The sequence below is a fragment of the Rhinolophus ferrumequinum genome, chromosome 13, assembly GCF_004115265.2.
Source record: "Rhinolophus ferrumequinum isolate MPI-CBG mRhiFer1 chromosome 13, mRhiFer1_v1.p, whole genome shotgun sequence".
NCBI lineage: Eukaryota > Metazoa > Chordata > Mammalia > Chiroptera > Rhinolophidae > Rhinolophus > Rhinolophus ferrumequinum.
In genome coordinates, this window is record NC_046296.1 from 25879329 (window position 1) to 25893727 (window position 14399).

Consider the following 14399-nt stretch of genomic DNA (forward strand, 5'->3'; position numbering starts at 1 on the left):
TTTTAGTGTATAATGTTAGCTGAAGTGTGAATATATTTAAAGTTACATAGTATGTTTTCTTCAAGATTGATTTGTTTAGTAATGTTATCATTCTGATGTTTTAGTTTTAGCTAAATAAAGAAAGGCCATAAGGACCTATATTTATAGAGACATTTAGATGGACAAACAAAATTAAAATTTCTAGTTGATAAAATCAATGAAAGGCTAGTTACAACTGAAAATGATAACATTTTGAAAATGTTGAAATAGTTTTTTGTCAAGATGGTAGATCAAGGTGGAGGGAGGAAGACTAATATATCTAAAATTAAGTTCATTTTAAAAGCTCTTGAATAGGTTTTAAATTTAATAATGAAATTTATTTCTGATTTTTAGTCTATTATCACATTACAAAAAATTCTACATGGTGATGGAAAAGACCTAATTTCTCCTGAGTTCTTATTTTGGAAATAACTTTTAAGATTAGGGTTTCAGCTAGTTTGTGTGATACCCAATCAAAATGTTTAGTTTACAGATAGACCAGTTGCAAGCCATCAAAATTTTCATTCAGTTAAGTAGGCTTGCAGTGTCCTTGTGGAAGTTCCTATTTGCTGGGAAACCTATCCAAACCTTATACTCCTGAGTAACTACAAAGAAGTTTTATGGAAGATATGTGCTCTAAAACTTAATAGATACTTAAGATAGTCTTAGCCTCAAAAGAAGTTTGATTGAATTATAAATTCTTATTGACTAAGGATATATAATTGGAACATTTAGAAAGCATTTTTTAAAACTTGGCCCAAATTTAATTACATAAATGATTGATTCATTCATTGAAGAAATGATTTTGATTACCTATTATGTGTCAGACACCAGGCAGAATACTGGAATTACAGCCATGAACTAAGCAGAGATGTTCTCTGCTCACACTGTTTCTACAATTTATTTGGCAGGAGGAGGGAGACAGAAATTACTGAGTAGTTCTGATACAGTGCAATACCGCATAATGATGAATGTATGGATTGCTACGGAGGTCTAACCTTAGGAGAGGAACATATCAGACTTTGACGTTTACTGAAAAAGTTTGAGTCACAAACGTCTTTGAGAATCTGTTGAAAGCTGTCGTTGGACTCCTTCCATAAAAATAACCCTGTACATAAAATTTTGCAAGTAATTTTGGGTGGTTTATAGTCCTTTCAAGCCTACTTTGGATTTTCCAGCATGGAAACCAGGGTGATTAAATGATTTTTAGTTTTCCTTTCATCTCTGAAATTTAAAATATTTGTCTTTTGTGAATGTATGTGAAATATATTTTTAAATAAATAATATTAATTTTTGTCACTACTTTAGAAAAATGGACTTCTGTAATGACGGAAGCTGTATTTTTCACTTAACTACTACTGTATAATATTATGAATGCTAATGAATACTGGGAGCCAGTTCTGCAGAGTAGACTGCTTTGCCCTCTGAACAGAACAGTGCTGAGAAATAGAATCAAAGATTTAATACTTGCCTACGAAACACAAATTCTAAAACTGTTCAGTTTTACCCCAAAGGACATGCAATTTATTTTATGTTCCTTGGCTCACAAGTTTATGTCCAGTCACATTGATGCAAAGTATAGTCATCCAAAGCTATCTAGAAAATATTTAAGAACCTGGTTGATATTTATTCCTATTCGATTATGATTTATTGAAAGAGAGAATGAAAATTTTATAATCTATTTTGAGCCCGAGGAAGAGTTTATCTTTATCTTCAACCTTACTTTTTTTTGTTTGTACCTTAACTCAAAAGAAAAATGTCCTTCATAAAAAAGATACTGAATTAAGTCCTCACTTAACATTGTGAATGGGTTCTTGGATACTGTGACTTTCAGCAAAATGATGTATAATGGAACCAATTTTGCCATAGACTAACTGCTGTGAACAAGAGTTAAGTTCCTGTGGCACATTTCTGGTCATGGAAACATCACCAAACTTCTAAATAAAGACTCAGAACACTTCTAATAGTAAACATTGAAATAAATGTGAGCTATACCTACATTTAAGAAAGAATAATAAAAACAAGTAAGACAATTATTTTCCAACCCGTTCATTCTAGTTCAGGTTTAGGGGTGGCCAGATCCTCTCCTAGCAACTTAGGGCATAAGGTGGAAACTAATCCTGGGCAGGACACCCCTCCATCACAGGGCACACTCACACCTACACTCCCTCAGCCTGAGCCAGTTTAGACATGCCAAGTCATCTCATGTGCGTATCTTTGGGATTTGGGAGAAAACTGGAGTACCCAGAGAAAATCTACATAGACATGGGGAGAGCGTGCAGACATTACAAAGACTGTGGCCCCAGCTGGGAATCTTTGTTTTTCCCCTCATTAACGTTATAACAAAAGGACATTGAAGGAAAGGACGTTATGGATGACCTGCTGTATATGATTTTTAAAAGCACTTTCAAATATCCTAATTGTCTATGTTTTGCTCAAATATTTTTCTACTATTATTTTTTGGGAACTTACACATGTATAGAGAGTGTTTATTCCTCGTTTTGAAACATTTCTGTAACGCTGCCTATCAAATGTCAGTTCTAGTACAGTTATCACTGTATAAAAGTTTGAAATCAGAACTGTGTTGAGTTTGTACTTCTCATAAATATCTTCATATGCAAATAATTTTCAAAGATAAAAGTACTGTAAAAGGTTTTTTTAATGAAGGAAGAATAATGTTTTAATAGTTGAAGTAGTTTAAGGCTGACAGTTTTGTTTTGTTTTGTTTTAATTATTGTAAAATCATATCTGATGATTTACTTTTCTTGACTTCATTTTTTTTTGCTATAAAGTTGTTAAATATCAATATTAGTTACTTTCTTTTATAGCTTCACAACTGTTTTTAAGGCCATTTAACTTTATTTGGAAGCGTAAGAATAGTTTTGAGCTCTATATTTTTGTCTGATCAATTAGGATAACATGTATTATAGGTCTCTCGTCTACTATAAACATTAGTGGTGTAACCTGTGTTCTTAGTTTATTAACATTATTATTCTCTCCCAGTAGGAGATAAGAGATGCTGTACTTGAACTTCACACACTTTTCTCTTTTTTTTAATACAAGAGACTAACTTTTAATCATTTTTTGTAGGGCATATCTTAGAAAAGCATAGTCTTACTTAAAATAAGAAATCTTTCAGTAGAATCAGAGGACTCTATTGGATTAATTTGTTAATATTTTTTCCATTTGATAGATCTTAGTCCAAGTTTTGCTTTCAGCTATGGTGTTTTTTTCTAATGCTTTTAAGGGAGCTTTCATACTAAAAATTTTCCAATAGTCAAATTACTACAATTGAAAATTGCTATTTATTTAAAAAGAATTTGAATATTCTTATTTGTGTATGATTTTTCTGTATACTACTAACCTAATATTGTATATTTCCTAGTCAGTGGTAGTAAAAAATGCTTATGTATATTTTCTTTTTTCTCATTCTTTCTATATTTTTTGGCCTTGATATTATTTTCTGTATAAATATTTGTGACTTCTGAACTCCCAGAACTTTTTGTATATACTATCTAATGAAATTTGATACCATTCTACCATATTTTATTGTCATTTGTGTTACTTTTTAAAAAATCTTTCTAGTGGGCCCTAAAGATGTCTTAGGCCAGGGCTGTGTCATACATCTTAATACATATTTATGGAATCTGAATTATCCAGGATATTACCAAATGTATCTTGACTCTTTGTACCATTCTCTTATTCTTTCTTTCCTTTTACTTTCCATATCATCATCCCTAATTAACCATTTATAGGTTATGTATGACTGTAGTTCTTAATCCTGGCTGCATTTTAGAACTCTCAAAAGAGCTTTTTTTTTTTATTTCCACTTCTGTTTTATTCGATCATGATTTCTTTATGTAAAGTGAATCAGTGAAATGAATTTCAAACTGAAACATTGTTTTCAGTTTTTTCACATGCTGTATCTTCTTAATTTTTTAAAATTTATTTTTAAATTTAAGTATAGCATACTACATCCCATCCAAGCCAATGAAGTCTGATTTCCTAGAGGGTAAGGCCTGCACATCTCTTTTTTAAAAGCTCTCTAGGAGACTCTAACATGCACCAGAATTGAGAACCCTAGTTTTTAATTACTACTGGATACTCTACTTTATCAGGATTGGGAATTAAAGTGGTAACATCTTCCTACATAGTTTTATTCTTTTAAAAAAACAAAGTTTTCAACTAAAGCATCTTCCTGTCTTTATTCAAAGAAGGCTCTACTAATGTGTTAGAGGTACAATGTATCTGTTTTCAGTGTAAAAATCCCATGGTGTGATTCCCTCTTCTGAACGTGAACAGTAATTTACACAGTGGGAAATTTAGGCTCATTGCATAATTCATAAATATTAAAATGGATCTTTTGTATATTTGTTAATTTTTATGATTTTAAACAATTTTAAATGATTTTACTGCCTAAATTGTTGCAAAATTGGGCAGTTTGAATTATTTCGACATACATATTTTTAACCATTACTCATGAAATGAAATTCTGCATTTAGCAATAAAAAATATATGATAATCAGTGTAACAAAGTATATCATTTGTGGCCTATACTAATTTAACTGAAAATGTTGCTGAAGTTCATTATAATGTTCAAATACTTGTTAAGCAGATGTAATACGGAAGTCTCATTATGGGCCTACGAATATGTTTGAACTATGATAATCTTACAGGTTTTGGTATAGAAAACTTCAGTTCCCTTGAAATTCAAGGATGTAGTATTGTTATTTGCTCTTTGTTATTGTAAAGATTTACGTGGAAACTTTTTTTTCTTACTACTTATTACCACCATTATTCTATCACCACCGCTGTAAAACCTAAGACCATCTGTGCTAAGTAGATATTGCGTATATTATTTGATCCCCCCCCAAAAAAAACCTCTATGAGATAGGTAATCTTATCCCAATTTAATAGATAAGGAAACTGAGGCATAGAAACTCTTAGATAACTTGCTCCAAGTCATACAGAAAGGTACAAAACAGTAGAGTCGAGATTCAACCCAAGTCTCATCTGACCCGAGAGCTGTGGATGCTTTTTAATATATTTGATTGATTATTTATGGGACCTCAATAGATCACTTGGAACATCAGAGCTAATTTTATAATGTGAAAGATGTTAAATTGGGGGCAATTGAGTTATAAATTTGCTGAACCAGGACCTACCATGGTAATTGATTTTAGCATAAAAATTAATGAAACTAGCTTGTTTTCTAGTCATAAACCTTTTTTGGGGTTGTTTTTTTTTTTTGAAGAAAAGGTGGAAAACATTCAGTTAATTGTAGGTTCCAGTTTATTGTTTCGTTGATCTGAGGTCACCTCTGGATTCCTTGTAAGGGGTTTTATTATTGGAAGTATCAAAAGTATTTAATAAATTCTTTGATCCTGATGTAATGTATAATTTAGATCCTTCAAAGCATTATAATAAGAAAGCCTCCATATTATATGTTCTGGGATGAAGCCACAACCCAGACTTTCCGCTATTTAATGAAACTAGTATTACTGTAGAGTTTATTGATACATAAATCTTTGATAAAAGCAGTACAAAGGTCATTGTAGTGAATACACAGCTTAGTAGATCTGAATTAATGTACAAATTGAAGCATGTTGAAATAGAAAGTACTGGAATTGTTCCAATTTATTTAGCATATATGGACCTAAGTACTTTTTCAGAAAGTGATATTTAGTTATTTGTCATTTTAGTAGATCTCTTTCACCATTATACATTACTGTATGTGATTATTAGGATATATGCTTTAAAAAAAAATTTAACAGATTTATCAAATATTTTTAATATGGTTAATAATAATGTGCAGGCAATTATTATTACATCTATTGTCAAAGTAGCCAAGAATATTTTTAAAAAAACTAGAGCAAGGATGAATAGGTGAATCTTGTAGAACATTTTAATTCTGAAAGTTTTAAGGATGTGTTTAGAAAAATTTTTTGTGTGTATTGTATACCTGTGATTATGTAATAAATATTGTTTAATGTTAGTATTGAGATTCATATCTACTCTTATTTATCAGATTTTAAAATTAGTTGAAGAATGCATAAAAATGAAGCTACTCATTTATTTAAGACAGGATCTGGGGTTAAGTAACTTCACATATGCTGAAATGACAATTTTATTATTTTGATGCCCAAACATCAGTAGGTACAATCATACTGACTTCCTACCATAATTCTTTTGTTGGGATGTGTTGAAGACTATTCATTCATACCTGAAGGTAACATATACCTGAGTGTTAACCTCTAATGTGCCTTACAAGGGATTCTGATCTCATAAAAATTGAGAACCAAGCAATAGGAAAGTTATGTGTAGATTTATGTTATACCCTGTTACTGCTTTTAAAAAATCTTATTGAAAACTCAGACATATTCAAATATAGAGGAAATTATATGAAGAGAGTTGTATGAAGCTGGATAAATTGTATATTATCAGTGAGTTATACACTCATGACCAACTTTTTTTTCTCTATACCCTCCCCCTACTCCTGGATTGTTTTGAAACAAATCCAAACCATCATTTCATTTCATCCATGAATATTTCATTATGTATCTTTGAAAGATAAGGATTTTAAAAACATAACTGTAATATTCATATTTTCAAATACTGTTCAAATTTTCCTTTTTGTCTCAAAATTCATTTTTATAGTATGTTTGTTGAAATCAGGATCTAAACAATATCTATAATTGCAATTGGTTGATATATTTCAAGTGTCTTTTGATATGTAGTAGTTCTTCATTCTTCTTGTATTCTCCCTTTCAAAATATTTATTGAAGAAATTTAGTTGTTTGTCTTGTAGAACCTTCTCACAGTCTAGAATTTGCCAACTGAATCTGCATTTTTTAAAAACCTATATTTCTATAACCTTGTAGTTAGATTTAAATGCTTGACCAGATTTAAGTTTTACTTTTCATCAAGAGTACCTAATAGGTAGTGGTGTATATTTCAGTCAAGAGGCATTTATCTAGTGTCTCTCTTTTCGTGACATTAGCCTCCATTTGATGTTCATTACCTAGATTTATCATCTCATTATGGGTTCCAAATCATGATATTCTAATTGTATACTTCCTTATTCATTTAGTAACTGGAATATTAAAGCAATATTTCTACATACAATTATTTGATAACTGTGAAAGACATTTCTTACAAGCATAGGCAGGATAAATTCTAGATTCTTTTCCCGTATTTAGCACTTTTAAAATAATACATTGAATATCTAGCATCTTCCAAAGGTGACTGATGAGTGTAATATTTTTAGAAGCACATGGATTTATATATATTTGAAGTGTTTAAGTTCTTTGCTGTTTTTATTTTTATCAATGTTCAAATTGTTATCTTTTGTAGGAACCTCCTAACATTCATTCTTGAGTCCTTTGATATGATTCCTGAGTAATCATTGATTGTTTTCTTACTCTGTGTTATGTCAAGATATTCATATTTTATATTTTTTGCCCCAGACTTGTAATCTGCCATTTCTCTGAGGAGCTCTAGTTTCTTTTAGTAGGAAATGGTATTTGGAAATTACAGTCTGGACACCAAAGGTGTTCCTGGCTAATATAGTGGCCTTTGTAGTGGACAGAGCTAGAAAATAAATTTCCCTTTATAAAGAAGAAATCTGAGTTCATGTTGATAGTTTCAATTTAAATTCAGAGCTATAGAGTTTTTACTTCTTCAATCTTACTTATGTGTCTCCTTTTGAATAAGCTGAAGACAGTGGTTCCTAATGATGTGAACATAATTATTCATTTGTTTTATCCCATAATATGAATTGAATGCTCTCAGAACTAACACTATCATTATTACAAACATAGGATTTCTTTTTCTTTAGATATATCCTTTGGAGGATGAATAGATAAATTACTATGTTTTAAAGTCGCTTGTTGTAATTCCTCTTTGTGTAGATTTGCCACTACCTGGATACACACTTAGGTTCATTTCCTTTTGATAGTTAAGGATTGATCTTTTAAAATGTGATGTTTTACACATATGTTAAGTAGTTACATGGTTCCAAAGTCAAATCTATCAAACAAAGGTTATTATTTAACTTCTATCCTGGTCCCCTTTCTCCCTAGCTACCCCTATAAGTCACCATTTTAAAAAGTTTTAGTTTACATTTATCCATCCATTCACCCCCTCCCTCTATCCATCCATCTCTCCATCTTTTCCTCATCTTCGGTAAGCATTAGCATACTATACATACTTTTTTCCATCTTTCTGTTTTCACCTTACAGTATACCTTGGAGATCACTCTACAGTATGCGTTCTCAATAGCGACTATCACCCGAAGGGGGCAAAAATTGGTCTTGAAGGGTGAAAAAATGCCTTGCATATTACAGTGGTTTGTGGCCCTCCAAAGGGCCATAGTACATAAACAGATACGTAGTATATCTATGATATTAAAATTTTAAGAGGATGATTAAGAATAAAAATATCTAAAAAGATTTCTTAGAGGGGCATTAGTGAACAGAGGTTGAGAAACTGCTCTGTAGCAGTACATAGCATATTAATTGGTATTCCTCAATACTTTTAAAAGTGTGTAGTGTCTCTTATGATAGATATATTCTCCTAGCCCTCATTGGTCACCATTTGAGTTGTTTCCATTCCTTTGCAGTTACTGACTGTGCTGCAGTGAACATATGTTCTTTTGTATTTTTACCAGTGTATCTCTGAGACTGATTCCAAGAAGTGAGATTCCTAGGTCAAAGGCTAATTGCCAGTGTGATTTTGGTTGACACTGCCAAATTCCCCTTATGGCAATGTTTTAGTTTGTACTAGTGGATATGTTCTAAATTTGTTTGGTGCCATTTATGAGAACCTTATTAGTCTTCTAATTAGCTGTAAGAAATACAATTTTCATATAGCAAAATGCAAATTTATACATTATTTTCCTCATCAGATTTTTCGAAATTATCACTACACCACTTACCATGTGTTGTTTATAAAAGAAAAGCAATGGGTCTGTTCACATGGTTTAAACTAATTTTTTTTAATGTGCGATATTTTGTCTTAGTAAACACAGTTGCTGACATTAAGGGTTTTTCAAGTAAATGTAGTATATATGTTTTTAAATGTTTGTTTTCTAATTATTTAAATATGAATGTTTTTAAATTGCCCCCAAAGATAGAGCTTTAAATTTTTTATCCTGGGATATAAACAGATTTCCCATTGGCCTATTTCACTTAATTTTTGGAACACTTTGGACCAACTAGATTACCTAGGTTTCTTCAACCCATTGTTTCTATGAAGCTCTTAGACTGGCAAAAATTTATTTGTACACGAAGGTGCTCATCCTTGGTGCCCTGCAGAGCAGGGACTACATGAGACCATTGTTGTCATTTGGACAGTGGATGCTTTTTCTAAAAGCTCCAAGTCCCTTTAGTAATAGTTGCCCTCACCACCCCCATAACTCTGCCCAGAAGAGAGTCCTTCTCATTTTAACACTAGCTAGGATCTGCAAACATTAGAGGTAGATTAAAAAGAAACATTATATTTTGTGAGAAAAAGTTTCATGAATAAATTGTAGTTCAGTATGTTACGTTTTCAGTCTTGTGTTCTGATGACTTCCAGTTTAATGACCTGAAGGGTGTTGCACAGTAACTCCAACTTGATGATGACAGAGATTGGGTTGTCCCTATAGTCAGTCCCTATCGTCCTTCAGATATGTATGTGCACCCAGAGCAGGGCCTGGCACATAGCAGGTCCTTGTATTTGTGCAATAAATGAATGGCTTAGGAGCTACTGGCATGGATATTTAGTAAATGGTTAATGAAGAAAGGACTTAGAATACCTGAATATTTTGTCTGTAACAAGTAGACAAAAAAGCAGTCATGAAATTTCTAGAACCAGGTTTTCTACAACACGTTTAACTGGAGGTTAAAGAGAAAAATAGAATTTGGGAGATGACTTGAAACTATTGCAGTTATTTTTATTAAGTTAAAGGACTACATTTATTAAAACATCACATTATTGCACAAGTACTGTCAGATAGAAAGGTTTTGCCTACTAGTTCCCTTAATTGTGGAGTGAATTTGGATGTTTAGTGACTATATGTAACATTTTCTTCTTCCTTTGTAGGCATTTGGGATCACAGCTTTGTGAGTTAGAAAAGCTGATAGATAAAATGATGATTGCAGAATTTTCTACTTACTCTCACAGTGACTTAAATAGACCGCTGGAAGATGATTGTCAAATTTTAGAAGAGGTATGTGTTTTGAACTGTGGAATTAAATTGATGTCATTGCTTAGTGTTAATTCCTAACATCCTTAGTTTAGAACACATTCTACTCAGATTGTAGTGAACAGAATTACATTAAATTTCAAGCTCTATCAGACCTATGAAGCCTTTCACTAACTATGATTTTAGCAAGCATGATACTCGTAATTTCTCATTATCCTGTGAAATTAGAGAATAAAATAATTTTATAGCTTAATTAGAAATTGGAGTTAAAATGAGGTCTTTATATAGATTACAAACCAGGTTCAAAACACAGATATAGGATGAATTAATGTATATCCATGTATATGCATGTACTAGAGTATGTCTTTTAAAAAAGTGATCATTATTATATGGTAACTTATCAGTCATTCACATTCACGGAGCACCTATTATGAACATAGTTTATGCATATACATACACAAATAACATCATATACAGACTTCACTTGTCTGGTAACTTCTTAATGCTGATTACTGGCAAGAACTAGTGAATCCAAAAGCCCTGATAGCAGCCTAAGTAGTTAAGAGAGATTTGTACCTGTAAGCAGTTAATTCCCCCTAGAATCGTCCAGGTCATCACTTTAGTCTTCTATACTAATTAAAAAGCACAGGGCTCACCAGCTATTTATTGATCATCAGGGTTTGAGAAGGATACTTTCTAGCCACTTGTTGAAACTAGGCCGAATATACTCTTACATTATTTTGCTGGTTTGATTATTTTGATCAAACCAACTTCATTTGATCCACTGTAGTGAAATAGGATTTACCTGTTTTATAACACTGACTCCAAAAATCTGATGACAAGATGGTTGTGGTAGGGGTTTTTGTAGGCTTCTAGAAAATACCACATGCAGGATAGAGTTCTGAGGATCAAACAATAAAACCCTTGATGTTGAACATTTCTACCTCTGAGATTATTTTATCTTTAAAGTATGAAGTTACATACTCTTCTTTTATTTTAATAGGAAAGATTAATATCTCTTGTATTTGGACTTTTAAAACAAAGAAAACTTAATTTTTTAGAAATCTATAGTGAAGAAATGATTATTACGGCAAAGAATATCATTAAACAGGTAATTATACATTTTTTATTTGATATATTTTGGTCTAGAATATTTTGTGAAGTTTATTTTTACATGATCCTAGAAATAATATATATATAGTGTAATAGTAATATTTTCTCATTTATTTAAAAATATAGAAAAATAGAAGAAAAACATAGCCCTCTCAGCCAAAAGATTATCATTTAATACTTTTAAGTGTAAATTGTTACTGATGCTTTTCATTGTTGCTATCATACTGTATATATTATTTTGACTTGTACATATATTTCAGTTAGAAACAAGCATTTTCTCATTAAGTAAGCCTTCAGAAACATTTTTAATGGTTGTATAAAATTCCATAAACATTATGTTAGTTAAACCTTTCCTTTGCCACGATGTCCTGAATCGATTCAAAGCGTTTACCTTTCATGGTCGTTTTGACTTTGGGGAAGACCCAAAAGTCACATGGTATCGGATCTGGTGAATAAGGTGGATGAGGACACACCATGATGTTTTTATTTGACAGAAATTGCCGTACCAGAAACAATGTGTGACATGGAGCCTCTCCGTTGTGATCACAAAACACGGTGAATGCTGCTGCCGATTGCCATCCAACGGAAAGGCAGGGATCTTCAATATGGGAAGTGGCATGTTGAACCTCAGTAACAGTGTGTGACAAGTTTCAACTTGTTTCGTGTATTCAGTTGGGTGTGTGCTATGGTGGAGAGAAGGTGTGTTTTAAAGTGTGCCGTAAGTCATCTTCCATCATGACAATGCTCCGTGTCACACATCGCTTCTGGTATATGGCAGTTTCTGTCAAACATTACGGTTTGTCCTCATCCACCTTATTCACTGGATCTGACACCTCGTGACTTCTGGGACTTCTGGCTCTTCCCCAAAGTCAAAATGATTCAGGACATTGAGGCAGCCATGACAGCACAACTAAAGACATACATGAAAAAGGACTTCCAGAACCGCTTCAGAAAGTGGCATGAATGATGAGATAAGTGTTTTCGAAATGAGGGGTAGTGTTTTGAGGAGGATTAATGGCATTGTGTCTTTTACTGTAAAGCATTTTTGTATTTAAACATTCACCATATTTTTTGATCACATTGTATACTGTCACCAGCAGTAGATAAATATTAATTTCAGTTTACCCTAATCTCTAAGAAATCATGATTGTAAACTAAAATCCATGTGTTTTTAAGTCTTCCATAATCTTTGTTTTGACGTTTTTTACTAAGATAAAACTTATTCATGGAACTTCAGTTTTTCTATATATGAAATAGAACCATTTTAAATGTGTTTATTAGTCTTAATTGATCATCAGTTGAATGCACATTACTGAGTTTTTCATGTTTAAATAAAGTAAACGAAAAAAAAAAGATAATCACCCCATCTTTTACCTCTTTTTAACACTGACTGAAACACTATTTTAAAATTGTTTAAACCTCTTTCAGAAATTGTTGTAAATAACTACTAGTGCTAAATATACACATATATGATCACTCAGCAATTCTACTGCAAAGGTATTTACCTGACAGAAATGCACATATAAGCTCACCAAAGACAACATAAGAATTTTATGGCAGCACTATTTCTAATAAAAAAACTGGAAAAACCCAAATTCTATTATAAGTAGAAAAGATAAATAGAACTCTAGTATAATTATACAGTTGAATACTATACAGCAGTGAGAATGAATAAATTACATGGAACAGCATGGATGAATATCACATACATACTGGGGAACTAAAGAAACCAGACACAAAGGAGTATACACTGTATGATTCCACTTATGTATAATTCAGACATGGCAAAATTAATCTATGGTATGAGAAATCAGGATAGTAGTGTCTTTTGAAAATAGTTACTAGGCGGGGAGCAGGAGAGTGGCTTACTGGCAGTGTTCAGTTTTATGATCTGAGTTCTGGTTACACAGGTCTATTCCACTGTGAAAAATTATTGAGCTATAAACATAACTTGTACAATTTTCTCTATATTATACTTTTAAATACGTTTTTTTTAAATGCTGTTTTAATTCCCAGAGTTAATATGAAGTCTAAGCATTTATTTATTTTAACTTTAAACTGTGGCATGTATTGAAAAGAACTGTAACCTCCAAAATGAATTTCTTTTGAAATTACAGTAGTATATTGGTTATATTCATTTCAGGTGTACAATATAGCAGTTAGACATTTTTATACCTTGCAATGTAATAACCCCACTAATTCTAGTAATCATCTGTCACCGTGCAAACTTATCACAATATTATTGACTATATCTCCCTCCTCCTTTTCACCCATCCTCTTACCCTTCTGGTAACTATCCCATTGGTCTCTGTTTCTATGAATCTGGTTTTGTTTTGTTTGTTCGTTCGTTTTGTTTTTTTAGATTCCACATATAAGTAAAACCGTACAGGACTTGTGTTTTCTCTGCCTGACTGATTTCACGTAGCATATGATCCTGTAGATCAGGGGTGTCCAAACTTTTTTCAACGTTTTTCACCAAGGGCCATATGTAGTAAAATACACAAATAGCCGGGCCACTCACTCGAGGTGAAGTACGTATTGCCTCACCTGGTTTATTTAAGTAAACTAAATATATTTTTAGAATTTGCTGCGGGCCAATAAAAATGGATCACGAGCCGCAGTTGGCCCACAGGCTGCAGTTTGGACACCCCTGCTCTAGATCCATCCATGCTGTTGCAATGGGAAGATTCATTCTTTTTCGTTGCTGTGTAATATTCCATTGTATACATACCACATCTCCTTTATCCATTCATCTGTCAGCATACCCGGTGAACACATGCCAAAATTCTCAACAAAATACTAGCAAACTAAATTCAACAGTACATTAAAAGGATTTTACACCATGATCAAGTGGGATTTATACCAGTGATACAAGGGTGGTTCCAAATCTCAAAAGCAGTATGATTCATCCATTAACAAAACCAAGGATAAAAATAATATGATTATGTCAATAGATGCAGAAAAAGCATTTGACAAAATTCAACACCCATTTATGATAAAAACTCTCAACAAAGTGGGTATAAAAGGAACTTACCTCAACTTGATAAAAGCTGTATATGTCAGACCCACAGCTAACATCATA

General features: G+C 32.2%; 1 protein-coding gene across 4 annotated transcripts in view; it reads left to right on the top strand.

Moving 5' to 3' along the window:
* Window positions 1-14399, top strand: part of VPS54 (VPS54 subunit of GARP complex) — a 104510-nt gene that overhangs the window by 55836 nt on the left and 34275 nt on the right. For all 4 annotated transcript variants that reach the window (XR_004424861.1, XM_033125338.1, XM_033125337.1 and 1 more), the window contains exons 8-9: window positions 10102-10228; window positions 11208-11315. Coding sequence is in view for 3 of the 4 variants with exons in the window: in XM_033125338.1 (XP_032981229.1) it covers window positions 10102-10228; window positions 11208-11315 (235 nt within the window). In the remaining variant the exon portion in view is untranslated. The remainder of the gene's footprint in view (window positions 1-10101; window positions 10229-11207; window positions 11316-14399) is intronic.